This window comes from Pseudorasbora parva, chromosome 12 (genome assembly GCF_024679245.1).
Source record: "Pseudorasbora parva isolate DD20220531a chromosome 12, ASM2467924v1, whole genome shotgun sequence".
Classification (NCBI taxonomy): domain Eukaryota; kingdom Metazoa; phylum Chordata; class Actinopteri; order Cypriniformes; family Gobionidae; genus Pseudorasbora; species Pseudorasbora parva.
The window spans coordinates 16,142,693-16,161,458 of NC_090183.1; the positions used below are offsets into that span (position 1 = coordinate 16,142,693).

At 38.1% G+C, this 18,766-nt stretch overlaps 1 protein-coding gene across 4 annotated transcripts in view; it reads right to left on the reverse strand.

Annotated features, from left to right (window-relative positions):
* Positions 1-2,470: 2,470 nt before the first annotated feature.
* The window catches only part of agap1 (ArfGAP with GTPase domain, ankyrin repeat and PH domain 1), a 257,610-nt gene continuing 241,314 nt past the window's right edge, over positions 2,471-18,766 (reverse strand). For all 4 annotated transcript variants that reach the window (XM_067459347.1, XM_067459346.1, XM_067459345.1 and 1 more), the window contains 2 exons: positions 6,814-7,069; positions 2,471-4,082 (listed from right to left, as the gene is read on the reverse strand). In XM_067459347.1, the coding sequence (XP_067315448.1) occupies positions 3,876-4,082; positions 6,814-7,069 (463 nt within the window). In that variant the 3' untranslated portion in view covers positions 2,471-3,875. The remainder of the gene's footprint in view (positions 4,083-6,813; positions 7,070-18,766) is intronic.

The following is an 18,766-nucleotide window of genomic DNA, read 5'->3' on the forward strand; positions in this document are numbered from 1 at the left end:
CACACACACACACACGAGGCATAACATTATGACATTCAAGTATTCCTAATATTGTGCTGTGTAATCATAAATTCATACATACACATATTAATATCCATATATAAAATGCCAAAATAAATATATTAAAATAAATGATTATAAATAATATAACATACTAATACACACACACACACGATCCCGGACCACAAAACCAGTCAAAAGTCGTATGTGTGTGTGGCAAACGGCAACAATATTTTGGGTCAATATTACAATATTATGGGTCAAAATTATTGATTTTTCTTTTATGCCAAAAATCATTAGGATTTTAAGTAAAGATCATGTTTCATGAAGATACAGTATTTTGTAAATTTCCTACCGTAAATATATAAAAACATTTATTAGTAGTAGTAATATGCAGTGCTAAGGACTTAATTTGGAGAAGTTTAAAGGCTTTTTTTGCACCCTCAGATTCTAGATTTTCAAATAGTTGTATCTTGACACACACACACACACAATCAATCATCTTTATTTATATAGCGCTTTTACAATCACGATTGTGTCAAAGCAGCTTCACAGTGTCAAACAGGATAATATTGCAACAAAATTAGATTTGGCTGTACACACACACACACACACACACACACACACACACACACACACACACACACACACACACACACACACACACACACACACACACACACACACACACACACACACACACACACACACACACACACACACACACACACACACACACACACACACACTAAAATAAATTAAAAGGGTACAAAATCAAGGAGAGAACATTATATTAAGAAGCTTTTTATTGAAAAGAGACATTACAGTATAAGACTCTGCATCAGGTATAATATTTCAACACAGTACTGTACAGCTGACACAAACTCAATATAATAACAACAATAATTAGAAATACAACACCGATAATTCGAATCAGAATGATAGTTGTGATGCCAATGGACTGAATAAAGGAACAAATGCAAAACCCAAGTAGTGTGTGAGAGCTCCTCGCCTTTCAGATTAGCATATTCATAAATAATTAAACGGGTCTCTTGGGTTTGAACAAAACACGGAGACTGCTGATGAAATGAGGTAACGAAACACAAACGAAAACAAAGTAAACAAACACTACAGGTTTCTCCATTTTTACATCTATTTACATAAAGCGACGACTGGTGAATGGAAACTGAAATAAAAACGAGGATATGTTCAAGCAACTTGGGACGTACTGATAAAGCCCCCATCTGTCTGCATTATTTGCTCACAAAGGGGGGGGGGGATCCTTTGGTTGCTGTTACGGTATTGGTTGGATTTTCGTCTCTTTTGCTCATTCATGCTTGCTTTATTCAGTTACAGATAGACAGATGATCAAAAAAGAAGTTTTGCTCAGAGTGATGAATTACAAAAGAAGAAGATAGGAGGACTGACAAAAAAAAAGACACATTCACAAGTTGTTCATAAGGGTTTTTTTTCATATTAAAATGGCAGACTCTTTAGTGTCACCTGTCAGGGTAGTCATTTTATGAAGACGAAGACATTTACACAAGGAAGAGAACATTTACATCCGTTCATGCAAAAAGATCTAAAACAAAAACGACTGTTTCTCCACAGAAAGGATTCAAAGTGGACATTATATTGTGGGTTCTTCACAACAAGTGATCTGTGTTCTGTAGTGCATTTAGTCATAAATAATGGTTATTGTGGTAAAGCCTCTAAAGGCCTGCTACATTATATACAAGACGAAAACTGCACCCTTTGAGCTGAAAATCAACATACCTCAACATTTCTCTCATAGTTTATATGTCCTTCACTAAAGCTTTTCAACTCTCACGGTTTTCCAAACTATCTAAATTTCACTACATATTCCCAAAATGTCTATCAACTAGCTTGAAGACTTTCCAGAATGTCTGCATTGCGGGATATCAATTCTACAACGCGGAGCCTTTCACATCTCCAACCCCAAGCCAAGTACCTTCACGTTTCTACAACCTAGCGAAGAGTAAAATCAATGGAAGCTGAAATTAAATGATCAAAGCCCATTAAATCATATCATGGAGTAAGTCAATATCAAACCCTGCATGGGATCTTCTGTAATGATATACGCCCTGAGACAGAGTCTTACATCGGCTTTACATCTCTCAATAACAATGGCTCAGCGGCTCAGACCGCTGGGGGGGTGGGGTGGGGGAGGGGGGGGGGACGTCCAAGAACGCGGTGCTAAATTATTACTTATGTGTCTACCTGGCTGAATTTTGGCTTTGTATTGCTTTAATACTCCTTAACACACAATAAAGGAAGAAGATAAAGCCAAGGAGGTAAACGAAGCTATGAAGAACGATTCAGGGAGCAGAAAGAGTGAATTCGACTCAAACAGGCACACTTTCAGACACCTAATCCTGCACTGAAACAACAAAAGCGGCCGGTAAAAATGTACTTATAAAGGGTCATGTCAGGGGGAGTGTTTCAAATACTTCAAATACTTTCTATATAGTACACTTCTTAGAGAAAAAATAGAATGAGAGAGAGAAGGAAGAAGTATGTACAGATTGGGACTGAAGACCCAGAGAGCCCTTCTCTTCATTGAGACGCATGAGGTTTAGGACTCTGCAGTGTAAAGTGTGTGAACAACAACAGAAGATGACCTGAGAGAGGCACGTCACTGTAAGAAAGCAACGGCCACCACGAGCAGATTTTATTACAAAACTGTCCTGTAGATTTGTGATATTCTGTGCTGAGAATACTTTCATAAAAACGAGGAAAAGACTAGCGAGGATGATGAACACATGAGGTGAGACTGAGCTTCAGCCCTGCACTTCTGAATCAGTAATATCGTTCATCTGAATCTGTTCATCTGCACACTTCACTCTAAGCTGAAGTAAAGAACGAGCTGAGAAATGGGCAATGTATAAGGCTAGTTTGACGTGTTGAAAGATTAAAAATTGGCTAAATAAAAGCTGGTGAAAGTAAAAAACGTAATTCCCTTTTACTTCTGAGAAACATCTTAAACCCCTCTTTTAAGAATCTTTCGTTGGTCCAGTAATGAGCACTAAGACAAATGCTACTCAACAACGCAAAAAAAAAAAAAGGTTTTAAAACACCAAGTCAGATTTAAACTTCAAACTCATGACTCGATATTTAGGTGTTTTCCATAAATGTCATTACATCCTTTCACATTCCTTTAAAATGAAGAAGAAGAAAAAACACATAATGGACATACTGACTAAAAAAAAGAATCTGAAAAGATGCAAAGAAAAAGTCTGAGCGAGAGAGAGAACAGACAGAAAAACCAGTGTCAAAGTGGTAAAATGAAAGTCCAGACACGCATGGTGACCAAGTGAAGTTCTCTGGGAAAATTTGGCATTAAAGTATCCCATCATTTTCTGTCTTGCTTTGTCATCTATCGGACTCCACAGAAAAGAGGCAGATAAGATCACCAGGTCATCAGTTACCAAATACATACTCTATTCTCCCATCATGCACTTGGTAGCTTCAACTGGTGCAGTCAGAAAAGCAGAATCCAGGGTTGTTTTCATTTTTGTTCCACAATGCAGCGAGACATTGGACGTGGGGCACTCTCCCAAAAAAATGGATGACACACGACTGGCCAAGACCTTGCCATGACAGAGGGATTGTTGAGCCAGGGTGCTGATCGTTTCACGAGAGTCAAGGGGAGGCTGGGAGTGCAAACGCAGTAGCTCTTCTCATGCTTCATCATCATCATCATCATCATCAAGTGTTGGGGTCATTCCCTTGAGTCTGGTATAGTTTCATGATTCCGATGCGGTGGTGGAGCTGTACATATGAAGGTGTGTATAGGGAGGGAGGAGGAGTGCTGACCAGAATGCGTGTTCATGAGTATGCGAGTGTTTTATTTCTCATATAACTGCGCTGTTCATGCTGCTGCAGCTGTTATTGCGATTATTGTTCCTGCGTGACAGGTTGGGCGTGGCCATGAGCGGGTAACGCTCGTCGGGACAGCCGTACTGAAGGAGGATGTCCATACACTCCTGACTGTTAGCTTGCCGTGCGTACGCCAGTGCTGTATTTCCGTGAGCATCCCGTGCCATGATGTCCACGCCGTACTACAGAGAGACAGATGAAGAGAGTTAGCAAGAGAACATGTTTTATTCCGATCCTTATGGCAGAAAATTAACTCTATAAGAGCAAATAAAGTCAAACAAATCCTCTGCTGTTACTGCCTGTGTGTAACACCTGACACTCTGCATATTCTCCATAAAATGCTTTGTTATTATTAACATTATTATATTATTTGGATATTTTAATAAGGTCCATGTATTAACGGAGAGCAAAGAGAAGAATTGAGTAGTAAAAATTATATTTTTAGACAATTACGTTAAGAAAAAGGCAGTAAAGCAGTAAAAAAAAATTATAAATAATTAAAAGAAAAACTGGTAAACTCGACATGAAACAGAAGTTGCGAAAGTATTTTCTTTTCTATTGTGATGTATATCCGAGTAAAAACTGCTAATTGAACAATATATAAATGAGGGCGGGACTTGATTTGGTCTAATCATAGTGATTTGATAACGCTGTGATGTCATGTGAGTGACAGGTTGTCCCGCCCTCACATAGAAAAATCAAAGAAAAGACGCAGTGTGAGTCGGAGGGGGCATTATTTTGATTAAAGATGATATGGGTACATGAAAAAACAATTATGTGCATGGATAAATCATTTATAATAAAAACTATATAGCAATATTCCATTAAAAAAAAATTAAAAAAATTCATGGTGACTCTAAAGGTCACGAAGGTGGTAGAAAATGGATTGTATTGCAAACATATTTCTTATATTTTAAATGGACCTCAGGGTAAAATTGGCAATAATATTCAAATTTATGTATGACCCCCAAATGATTAACATTTGTCTGATTAGGACGATATTGGCAGAATGGCTTATGTTTTGATTTGTTCCAATTCAAACGGAATAATCAGTTTAAAAAACAAACAAACAAAACAAGAACATCTAATGTGTTTTTTAAAAACCCTTATCGTTTATTCCTCATTTCCATCTGCATAGTAATGCTTGATGTCTTAACGTGAAACATGATAAACGCTTGATGGTTTTTACTTTAAAACTTTAGAGGCTTACTCTCAGAGGTTTATTTATGCAACAGATATCTTTACTCCTGTTATTCAGACACACACACACACACACACACACACACACACACACACGCACACACGCGCACAAACACACACACACGAGATGGTAACACTAACACGTATAGTGCAATAAAATATATACAAATCATTCGCAAATAGTGAATGGTTTATAAACTGTTGTTAATAAATTAATAGACTATATACAAATAGTGAGTTCATTTTCAGTGTAATTAACAAAGTGTTATTATTAAATTAGCTCATATAAAGAGTTAATGCTTTGTTAACAGTAACATGTTACATTACATTACATGTTAACATCTAGACGTTAATACACAAGAAAAATATTATACTGAGCAGTACAAGAACAATACCACCACATTTTGAATGGTTGCTGTGTGTGTGTGTGTGTGTGTGTGTGTGTGTGTGTGTGTGTGTGTGTGTGGACAGTAAATAGTTCTCACTTTAGATTAGGTCATGGAAAATGGAAATATGGCATTCTTTAAATGCTTTACAAATACATTAAGCCTATCCCCAAGGCAAAAAAAATGAATAAATAATGCAGTCAATATGAATGACATAAATAGCAAACGTTGTCCACACACTGAGAAACATTTATAAACACAATTAGATAAAGCATTGGTCTAAAAGTATGTTTCTCAGTGTACGGACAACTTTTGCTATTTAGTTGACTTTTTTTTTTTTTGGCTCTACGAACCAGAGAACAGGCCGGATATCTCTCCTTTTTGAGCGCATAAAATATTATTTTTGTTTAATATGAATTACATTAAAAAAAAAAAAGAAAAAGAAAAAAAACCCTCAAAAGATCACGTTGTTAAAATACATTGGGTGTAGGTTTAGGGGAAATAATATACATTTTGTACAGTATAAAACGTACAAACTTTATATGGAAAGTACCTATAAAACATGGAAACTGTGTGTGTGTGTGTGTGTGTGTGTATGTGTGTGTGTGTGTGTGTGTGTGTGTGCGCATGTGTGTAATGTATTAGAAAACATTTTAAGCAACACTGAATATGAATGCAATTAATGTCAATAAAGTTGGTTTAAAGCACTTAATGCCATTTCCCCAGTTCTATGACCTAATCTAAAGTGAGAACTATTTACTGTTAAGTTGTTAAAGCATTAATCTAACTCTTTACATACGAGCTAATTAAACAATAATAATTTATTAATTACACTAACAATGAATGAATGAACAATGACTATTTGTATATAGTCTATTAACGTATTATCTACAGTTTATAAACTATTATTTAACTAAAAACTAAAACTATAAACTAATAGCTTGCAAATGACTTGTAAGTACTTTGTTACACTATACTTATAAGTGTAAAACATTATAATTGTTAAGTGTTTTTCAGAATGAATTAAAACACAGGAAAACAAACACTGGCCTCTATCTATATAAATAAATAAAAGTACATTATTTAATTGTGTTACTTTATGGACTTAATGCCGTCATTCAAAAAAAGTTTTTTTTATTTTAGTTAACAGTCATGTCTGTTCAATTTGTTTTTATTGTGGAAATTGCTGAAAGTGTTAAAAAGACCAGTGCTGCTAGTGTGTAAAGATCTGTGATCCGTTGAGCTTTTGGTGTGACAAGGTCTTTACTCCAAAACACATTCTTCCAGTAGTTCGCTGTGATAAACGAGTGTGTGCCGGAGCTCTTACCCATATGAGCAGTTGCGTGATCACAACATTACCCTTGCGGCAGGCCAGGTGCAGGGCTGTCCGGCCATCACCTTCCCCACAGGTTTCGTTGACCTCATCTCTGGAGCCGTGGGCCAGCAGTATGACCACGAAGCGCAGGTCTTCCTCCGCTGTGGCCCGCAGTAGCTGCTGTCCCAGAGACAGCTCTGTGCATGTCAGCGATGCCAAAAACAACTTCTGCTCGTATTTGGCCCTGATCCAGCGCTCGCGTTCCTCTCTGAAACGGCACACACACAGAATCTAGATTTAGGCTCAAGATTGAATTAAAGCGGGACCATCAACGCGCGGTTTGCACCGGTGGCATGTTTTGATCTGGCTCTCATTCCAAATGACATTTAAAATTAGATGGGATTCGTGTACTGCTTTTCGATTTCATTTCCAGCACAGCGGCAAACATTTACTAGCACTTACATCTCCATTACACACAGCAGCATCTAGACGTTAATACACAAGAAAAATATTATACTGAGCAGTACAAGAACAATACCACCACATTTTGAATGTTTGCTGTGCGTGTGTGTGTGTGTGTGCCGGTGCGTGTGTGTGTGTGGACAGTAAGCGTCAGCATTCTTGATCATTTTCACAAAAGTTTCATGTTCCCCAGAATATTTTGTTGTTTGAATATCTGAACATGCAATATATCAAAATAACGAATAGACCCTCTGCTTTAAAACAAAAAAAGTTTGGATTCAGAACGATGATCAAAAAAGAAAGTAGACAGAGTCCATCTACACCCCCAAAGCTTGCACAGTCCTATCCCTCGTCCTGAGTCAACATTTCATTCAGCAAAATTAGGCAGTTTTGATTTATATGCCGTTGATGATCGCGTAATTTTACGAATGCTTCTGCTTACACACTATTGTTTGTTTTTGCTGCTTCTTTACGTCTTTTAATTCTGTACTCAATTATGTTTCTTATTTCCGTAAATGGCGGGTAAATAGTTATACTGTAAAGCTGCTTGCTTTAAAGCAATCCATCAAATAAAGTGATAAATAAAACGTGAATTGACTGGAGACGGAATTGCATTAATTATCCATGTTGATATGAGCAGTTGCTTTATTAAATGCTGTTTTCTCACCACTGCCCTTTTTATGTTTATTTGTTAATTGAGAGAAAAAGTGAGCAGCACATTAACATATTCCTCAAAACGCCGCTTCCAGCAGTATGGGTGGTGTTGGGGCCGTCAAGAACACCACTGCAAAGGCGTTTCAAACTTTTTTTTACCCCTAAATGAAGAACAAAAAAAGAAGAACTCTGCCGTGAGTATATCTGGGCCTTAAGCATGCATGTGTGTTTGACAAGTTAACCAAGCAAACACGAACAGGAGAGGGCCATCAGAAATGGTTGGATCGTTTACAGCACCCCTCCTCAAACTGTGCTATGATAGCACTTAATCTCTGTTAATCCCCACAGAGTAAACAGCCTTTCTCAGACAACTCGGGATTAGTTCGGCTTCAGCTCCTATCTGAGGGGCAGAGGGAGTTCTGATACCCCCGGGGAGGGGAAGGGAGTTGGGCAGAGGATATTGAGCTGTTCCCTAAAACACAGCTGCCCCTCGGGGAGTCCAAACCCATGAGACCAGAGAACAGACATCCTACTGTCATTCCTCCTCACCAGGAGCATCTGGATAGGAACAAAGTGGACACATGGTGATCAGAGATGTCAGGACTAAAATCTGATTTGACACACCAATGGAGTCACTTCCATTTTCAGGTTTTGACAAATAGAAATCATATATATTTAATTTGATTAATAGTATAGTATTCGTGGGAACATGCATTTTCAATATTTCATATGAATGATAACAATTCCAGGTACAGACACACACAACAACAAAAAACTTAGAACGGACTGTACTTCTAGAGTCCTGGTCAGAATTATTTGCACCTTTGGGAAATAAGAACTAAGAAGAATTTGAAAATAAAAAAAGTTCAACACCTAAAATTAGGGGGGTGGGAGTCCTCATTACTAAATAAATTCTTTTCTCTAATACATATTGGCCACAATTAATGGCACCCTTTTATTCAAATATTTTGCCTCCTTTCTCCAATAATGCCTGATGAGTTTGGAGAACAACTGAGAAGAGATCAGAAACCATTCCTCCAATCAGAATCTGTCCAGATCCTTCAAAATGTTGATACACTCTCCTCTTCAGTTTTCTTTAGAGGTCAGGGGAATGTATATAGGCAGAACCTAAATTTTGTGCTCAGTGACCCATTTTTGTGTTGATTTTGATGTTTGTTTTGGATCATTGTCCTGGTTAAAGATCCAACCACAGCCCATTATAAGATTTCTAGCAGAAGCAGTCAGGTTTTCAGTCTTTACCTTTTGGTATTTAATCCATGATGCCATGTATCTGAACAAAATGTCTAAGACCTCCAGTAGAAAAACAGGCCCACAACATTAAAGATCCAGCTAAATATTTAATTGTACACATTGGGTACTTTTTTATCCATGTGTTCACCCATATTGTGGGTATACTGCCAAAAAAAATTAAAAATTATTTTGTTTTGTTTCATCTGACCATACTGGTCCATTTAAAGTTCCAGTATTGAAGTCCCAGTGTGACAACTGAATATGCTGGAGTTGGATTATAGCAGAGGATTTTTCTTAAAACCCTCCTAAACAACGTGTGGTGACATAGGTGCCGTTTGATTTAGTTTTTTCTTTCTGTGATCTTTGGAGAGTCTTTGGCCACTCAAACTATCCTCCTCGTCATGCATTAAAACAATATAGACACACATCCTCTTTGGCCTCTTGCAACACAATCAGTCATGGCTGGATAGTTTCCTAGTCACCCTGGTGTGTGTTCAAAATGGTAAATATGAAGGGGAATAACAGATATATTTTACTCATAAGAATTTCTAGGGGTATCATTAATTATGGCCAATGTGTATTAGAGAAAAACATTTATTCCATTGCGATAGAATTAACAGACCAATTTTTGTTCAAAGTTGGTCAAAGTTAATGTTACCTGCCGGAAATTTATTTTGTAATTTATTTAATAAATATTCTGTAAACAATATTGACAATTTAAGTAAAAGGTTCTCATTGAAATGTAGTTTAACCTAAGTAAGTAAATAAATGTACAAAGAAAAATTGTTTACACATCCATTTGTTTAATTTATTAATTTATGTATATATATATATATATATATATATATATATATATATATAAAAACATACGGATCAACGAGAGCACAGTGGTTCTTAAACAGTAAGTCCCAATTAGTCTTAAAATTACTATAATGTAGTTATATTAACATGATATTAATTAAAAGGCCAAAACACAAAAATAAAGATGCGTAACCAGAGATACATCTCAGCGTAGGTCTTCAAATATTGTCTTCAAGACTCAAAAAGGTTATGACCATTGCACTAGTGTGTTAATCTGATCTATCACTGTAAGTGCATTAGAAACTATAGATTATTTTAAATAAACAAAAATGTAAATATTAAGATACATTGAAATATTATGCTAAAAGTGAAAAACTGCCCAATTAGTTTAATTCCAATTCTATTCACTGCAAGTGAAAGAGGATGCCACAGCCATGACGGGCTTTGAAAGATGAACTCAACTGTGTCTCGAAGGGTTAAACTCGGACACCCTGATTACAAATTAGCCTTGTATGGATGTCAGGGGCCAGAGTGCAGAGGAGATAACATTTTATCAAAGAGGCAGATGGATGAAAATAGGTAATCAATAGCCCAGGGGATCAATGGTTTAGTGACATCCTTCTTAATCAAAGCAGCAAAGCCATGCTGACGGACCTGAACCCCCACAGCACACTCAAAGATTATCTGTCTAAGGTCACATTTAGCATCACGGCTCACAGTCACAAATGTGCGCACACACAGACATGGCACACATGGGGAAAAGACAAGTAACAATCACCTGTTGATGTCAAATTACAGCCGGACATTTGATTATCAGCATAAAGTCTGGTTCACTTTACAGTTTATTGTTTATTCTAGTCGAGAGACAATGAGCATAACAGGAAGGGGCTGCCCAAGCAATTTTTTAGGACAAATACATTTGTAAAGATATATATATATATATATATATATATATATATATATATATATATATATATATATATATATATATATATATATATATATATATACACACACACACACACTGTGTATACACTCACCTAAAGGATTATTAGGAACACCATACTAATACTGTGTTTGACCCCCTATCGCCTTCAAAACAGCCTTAATTCTACGTGGCATTGATTCAACAAGGTGCTGAAAGCATTCTTTAGAAATGTTGGCCAATATTGATAGGATAGCATCTTGCAGTTGATGGAGATTTGTGGGATGCACATCCGGGGCACGAAGCTCCCGTTCCACCACATCCCAAAGATGCTCTATTGGGTTGAGATCTGGTGACTGTGGGGGCCATTTTAGTACAGTAAACTCATTGTCATGTTCAAGAAACAAATTTGAAATGATTTGAGCTTTGTGACATGGTGCAATATCCTGCTGGAATTAGGCATCGGAGGATGGGTACATGATGGTCATAAAGGGATGGACATGGTCAGAAACAATGCTCAGGTAGGCCGTGGCATTTAAACGATGCCAAATTGGCACTAAGGTGCCTAAAGTGTTCCAAGAAAACATCCTCCACACCATTACACCACCAGTCAGCCCATTTTCCTCTATCCTCTAGCATCAACAAGGCATTTTCACCCACAGGACTGCCACATAGTGGATGTTTTTCCCTTTTCACACCATTCTTTGTAAACCCTAGAAATGGTTGTGCGTGAAAATCCCAGTAACAGCAGATTGTGAAATACACAGACCGGCCCGTCTGGCACCAACAACCTAGCCTGGATGCCAGCCGAACTTAGCCCCGCCCACAAAATGTTTAGGTCCGGCAGTTCGGTCTGGCCTCGCTCCATAGAGGAGTAATTATCCCCGAACAGAAACTGTTCGGACCAATGAAATCATCAGGGCGGGCTTTAGACGATGACGGACAGATGATAAACAGTAACGTAATCATGCACGTCATCAAAGGGGCTTGGATTATATTTGTTCGAATCCTAAACGGAGAGCTTGTTTGTATCTGCATTCACCTTCACAATTTCTCTCAGAAATGATGATCATGTTGGGTAAGTAATCTGTGTATCATTAAATTATTTTATTTTTTTACAACACCAATAAAGATTGTGTATTCCAGCCTGATTCCAGCGCACGTGCAGACAGGGTTGCCAAGTTTTTACAACAAAACCCGCCAACTACTAGCCCTAAACAATAGCTTCACGGGGGGTTCTCCGGGGGAAAAAAGGCGTTTGGGGAAAATGTGTGTTATTTTGGCAAGGTTGGCTGCTAAAATTCACACTCATGGGTCTATATATCACATAATAGTTGCTTCAACCCGCAGACAAAAACAACCGGCGGAAAAAACGCAGACTTGGCAACACAGTGCAGTTGAACTGTTGACATTTGACAATGCGTCGCTTCGTTGCTCTGATTGGTTGTAGGTCTATCCAATTGATGTCTTTCCTGGTTCGGTTGAAACACGCCTCATAATCACAGCCCAATGGAGCAGTTTCAGACTCATATTCTGACTAGAATTGAGCATGACCACGTCAGGCAACCAACAACCATGCCATGCTCAAAATTGCTTAAATCCCCTTTCTTTCCCATTCTGACATTCAGTTTGGAGTTCAGGAGTTTGTCTTGACCAGGACCACAGCCCTAAATGTATTGAAGCAACTGCCATGTGATTGGTTGATTAGATAATTGTATTAATGAGAAATTGAACAGGTGTTCCTAAAAATCCTTTAGGTGAGTGTATATACATATACACACACACACACACACACACACACACACACACACACACACACACACACACACACACACACACACACATATATATAAAACGATGCAAATAGTATCAAGAAACTCAGAATGTCCTTTCCAGCATTGATCATTTCATTCACAGTAGGACATGTAAAGAAAAAAACAGGCGGGATGAAAGAGCAGGAAGGAGAGAGGGAAGAGAGGACACAGGAGGAGGAGAGAAAAGCCGCAGCATCTGTGGGAAAGTTGAAGAATTTTATTAACTGTGTGTGTTTCAAGAGGGGGGTCTAGCAGCACGGAATGTTCCGGGTGCTGATGGTCAGCCCAGGGTGAGTGAGAGGGCTGGCACGGGGGCCACGGACCACAGCCCCCACACAAAGCATCCTGGGAGCCATAGAGGAGGGGAAAAGAGAGAGGAAGAGGCTCGGCATGATCTCCCCACTGCCCCTCTGCCTCTCTGTGTCTAGAGGAAATGTGGAGCACTTCACTGCCCTCTGAAACGCATGCCTTCCCCAGTTAGCAGCGTTGCTAAGGGCCAAGCCCGGCTGGCTAATGGAATAAAGCCTAAACTTTTTTCAGTTAACCTCTTAAAAGGTTATTTTTACAAATACATTTTTCAAAAACATTGCCAAATATATATGAAAACAAATGTATCTGGAAGCTTTTGTGGGATGAGTAGCTGTGTTGGGTTAACAAGTAAGTTTTGATTTTAATAACCGCTCAATCTATAAACCTTGAGGAAAACAATAGCTTCTATCGTTTGACTTTAGGTCTCTCTAAACATGTACAAACACACTTCTACACCCATAAATGGAAGTGTAAATGGGTGTGAAAGAAAACAAAAACAGGGTTCAGGAGTCATTGTGACAAGTGTAAGGGGAGAGGATGGGCATCACGCTTGAACCTCTCGGAAAAGACACACACTCACACAAGAGGAAATAGGTCACCTACTGCCTCCTGATCTTGTCTTAAAGCCTATCCTACCACATTTATACACACACAAACACACAACTAACATAACATATCCAGAACTGTAAGTACAAAAATAACTACATTGTCTTTGCTTGTCATAAATTCCCGTTTTAAGTCATGCAACCATATGATGACAAGATAATCATATACAAATGTGAAAATAAAAGAGCAAATGATGCCCAGGGGTCAGACTGGGAAGCTGTTTACCACCTGGTGTCAGCAGGAAAGGGTTATCAGGGCGCGCGCACACACACACACACACACACACACACAACACACAACACACACACACACACACACACACACACACACACACACACACACACACACACACACACACACACACACACACACACACACACACAATAATTATTGCCTCATCTGAATCTTGGGGAATTTGTCCTTTCATGGGAAGATGGCTAATTTAATTAATTAGCAATTCTGTTCCATGACCGTGTATCATTGTGTGTATGTGTGTGTGTGTGTGTAGACCTACAGGGGAGGAAATGCTGCTAGCAGACTGCAGGTTTCAGCAGGAGTTTAATTAAAAATTACTGGCCATTCAAGTTAGATCCAAAATAGCTGCCTGCAATGAGTCAACAAGTCTTAAAAATAATGTACAGTTCCCTCAATCAAGCCCTCTGAGAACATGTGCAAAAACTGACCATGACAACCATAGTTTCTAGGTCAGTAACAAATAAGTTTATCAAAGATAAAGATCCTTTAAAAAAATAATAATATTATTAATAGAGTCATAAAAATGGAACATCATGTCATTCACTATGATACCTTAAAATGATCAATTAAAGGGGCGCTAGAACGAAAAATTGAATTAACCTTGTCATAGTTAAATAAGAGTTCAGTACATGGACATCACATACAGTGAGTCTCAAACACCATTGCCTCCTCCTTCATATGTAAATCTTGTTTGTGAAAAACACCACAGAAAAACAGGCTATTTTCAACATAACGGCACCTGTGACGCAATCGCTGGGATCTTTAATATGTACGCCACCAACATTTGCATGTCAGCCAATGTTCATTGTCAGGCGGAACTGCGCAGTGGTCGGGAGTTCAGTCAGGTAAACAAGTGTCATGCAAGGACAGCAAAAACAGCAGATCATGGACACAAATGTCATGTTTCAGGCTGTGCAGGGGACGTGAGGACTTTTCATAGCCTTCCCACAGATGTCAACAGTCATGGTTGATGTTTATTTACAATCAGATACCGCAACAATTTAATTCAAAGTTGTTTGTTTGCTCGGCCCATTTCACCATGGACAGTTTTTCTAACCTGGGACAAAATCAGGCAGGATTCTCTCAGCGTCTAAAACTGAAAAAGAGCCGATTCCAAACATAATCCTGCAAACACTAATTAGTGATTTTATCCAATTCTTGACTGTCGAACCCATTTCTGATTAAACTGAAAGTTTCTTAGTAAGAAAACATCACGATAATATCCCCTGTGTTGTCTAGATCTAACGCAAGATGCTAGTACTGGAAACTCCAAGTAGCACACACAACAGTTTGTCAAATGACAAAGGTTAATATTATTTCCAGCCAGTGTTGTCATAAAATACAACAGTAGATACGCATGTTGATATGTATACAGTATATCAACATATACAAATCATATACAGAACGCTCACTCGATTTTTGTAACTAACGTCACATTCTCCACCATCTAAGTTGAAACGATAGTCATATGACAAGGCTTCTAGTCAATTTATTAAATAGTAAACATGACTCTGACTATTTTGAGTGGCTTCTACATTACTTTGTTTGGCTAGATAAATCAACTTTTAAATCAGTACTCTACTGTCAAACTGTAACGTTACTGTAAAAACAACATATTTACACGCTACCCAGTTCAGTTTGTGATTCAAAGTTAACAAGCTATCATTGTAAAATCATTGCCACGATGGAAGGTATAGATATATTAGCTGTCATTGAGAAGAGCAGAGTCTGACAGCCAATCAGAGCCGAACTCTGCATTAATATTCACGACCCTTCCAAATAAGGCAAAAACAGAGCATTACATCCCAGGAACAATTTCTAGGGTTATAAATGGCCCTGTAAAACCGTATATGGACAATTTTTGACCTTTAATAAGCCACATACCCTCAGAGAACAATTTAAACTATTGTTTTAAATCATTTTAGTGAACCTTTAAAATGGGATCGCCTTCAAACTGTGTAAGAATCTTTGTTATTTTAATATATTTTTTAAAGTGGTTTAATAATAGTAACGATACCTGTAGCATGTTATTTTGATAAAATCTACAGATACTGGGTTTGTAAAGCTGTGTTCATGTCAAACATATGTTTGCGTGACAGCTTTATTAATGTGTTGCATTGTGTTTTGGGGAAGGTGGGGGGTGAGACAGTAGCCTCATCGCTTTTGGAATGCAACAGGCAGGGTCACGGGGGAATTATCCGGAGTCTACATCAATCCCTTGTCAGGATGGTTTCCTGTTTGTGAGTGTGAACGCACTTTGTGTTCTCCCTGGACGATCACTTTGTGGGCTTGTGTTTACCCACTTGCCAGCACTTCCTGTCCAGCTCAAAGCCAGCGGCTGTTTACCCAACACTGACAGGCGTCGGCTAATGCAGCCGCCCGTGACAGAACAGCCCTCCAGCTGCCACAGCCCCCCAGAGATCCCCTACCCTAAACACACATCTCTGAACTTCTGCGAAAGTTCAGCGCGACCACATATCAGGTGTTAACTACCCTGTGTAAGTGAGATCACCAATTTCAGGTTTGGCCGAGTAAAACAAAAGAGAGAGAGAAATTCATAGAGAAGAGATCGACGTTGCTGCTCTTTTCTTTCAGGCTAATTATACCACTAATTCAGCTCATTAGTGTCCTACTGACTCACAGGTAATGAACTCTGACAGGCTAAATCTGTCAAACAGACAGCAGTGCACATTTACCTGCACATGCGCAGAGGTAGACACACAAGCTCATTCATCTCACTGTTTTAACACTTACTTACAGAGGCACACACAAATGTCAAGCCTCAAATAAGCCTCCTGTGTCTAATCAGTAGTCAGTTATCAGATTTTGTTAAACGGTGGAATTTCATTATAGTACTTTCATATATACATGGATCAGTGACATGACATACATATTTAAGTGTATTATTTCCTTTTAAAATAATTTGATAAATTCATAACGTTTAATTTAGTTTGAAATCATTTTTACAACATTTAAATGTTTATACATATTTAAAGTTTTGATTTCTTAAATCTTCAAAATGTCAGGTGGTGCAACTGTCCGAACAAATGACCAGACTAAGAAACCCATTTAAAATGGTCTTGATAATGCATTTTTTTTAACTAAATACTATGTCATTGTTTTAGGTTTGAAACCTTTCATATAAACACATTTTATTAATATTAGTCGTTTTAAAGCTTTTGAGAAAGTTGAAAAACATTTGTCCAGCAATTAGTATATTCTCAAATGTCAGGGTGGTATAACTGCAAACATGGCTCTTTTATTATGAAGGTAATGACAGTAAACATAATAACGCATCATCCACATGACCCTAACTGATCCTTGTGGCAGAGTAAAAAGGGTTGTAGATATTTCTCAAATACTGCTAAAAACTGAATTTCATATATGGTACACTTTCCATGTCAGGTGGTACCACTACACTATATGCAGTGGCTCAGTGGTTCATGTAGATTGTCTACAAACCAGAAGGTTGGTGGTTCAATCCCCGGTTCCACTTGACCAAGTGTCGAAGTGTCCATGAGCAAGACACCTAACCCCAGCTGCTCCCGACGAGCTGGATGGCGCCTTACATGGCTGACATCGCCGTCGGTGTATGAATGGGTGAATGTGAGGCAAAAATGTAAAGCGCTATATAAATGCAGTCCATTTACCATTTATCTATATACATTTAACTATATTTAGTTGTACCGCCTGACATAAAAATTAAACAATTTGAAATGTTTTTTAACAACTGACTGTGTTTAAACACATTGTTCATGACTCCAAAAGATGCATTACATTAGTTTTGAAAGCTATATTTGTCAACGACCCACTTATGCATGTCATTGTGTTACTGCATTGTGATGCCAGACATGAGGAAAATGTTATAAATTTTATCTAAAAGTCTATGTGTAAATGTTGATCCAAAGTTTCCAAATTGTTAGTTGCTCTGATAGTTTCTCAATACAGATGGAAGTTTAAACCCTTGCTTTGGTTCACAAATATGTCATGCACACTCTAAAAATAAAGGTTCTTAAATGGCTCTTTGGCAGGGTATATGGCTCCATGAAAAACCTTTAATATTTAAAGAACCTTTCCATTGCACAAAAGGTTCTTTGTAGTGCAAAAAGTTTCTTTGGACTATAAAATGGTTAGAAAAAATGGTTCTTCAAAGAACCTTTCACAAAATGGTTCTTTGTGGAACCAAACATGGTTCTTCTATGGCATCACTGTGAAAACGCATTTTTGGTTCTTCCTGGTACCTTTATTTTTAAGGGTGTATGCCACTTGGATGGACTGAGTTGTTAAAGTCACATGTTGCAGAATGTCTTTTATTTCTTTTATCATGCTCTCAAATGTGAAAAACAGAATAGAGTCTGCACTCTTGTGATTTCATCACAGGGTTTTAATCAACAATATCTGATTACGTTATTTCACTGGATTAAAGCCCACTGACAAGTGTGCGGACCATTGCAGAATGCAGATAGCCAGATTACATTTGGGCTTTACACATGGAATATTGTTTCTTTATGTCTTTCTACCCAAAGACAATGCTGCAATTTTCTTGTTTTAACAAGAAATACAAGGTACAAACAAGGTTATCCCCCCTCAAGAAATACAAGGTACCCCCCCCCCCCAAAAAAAAAAAAAAAAAATAAAAAAAATAAAATAATAATAATAATAATAAGGCAGAATAAGGCCACAAAGGGACAATTTTACTCCAAGAGCCGCTCAGTTCCTGCCCCCCACCCCCTTTTCTAACAAGGAAAAAACAAGGGCCTGAAATCAATTATCCTCTCTAGCCTAGTCGTTAGCTGCCCTTGGATAGACACAGATAATTAAGCTCAGCGCTTCTTTTAATATTACGGGCACTTAGCGATTCTGATTCTGACTGAGCTCTGGCCTGCGT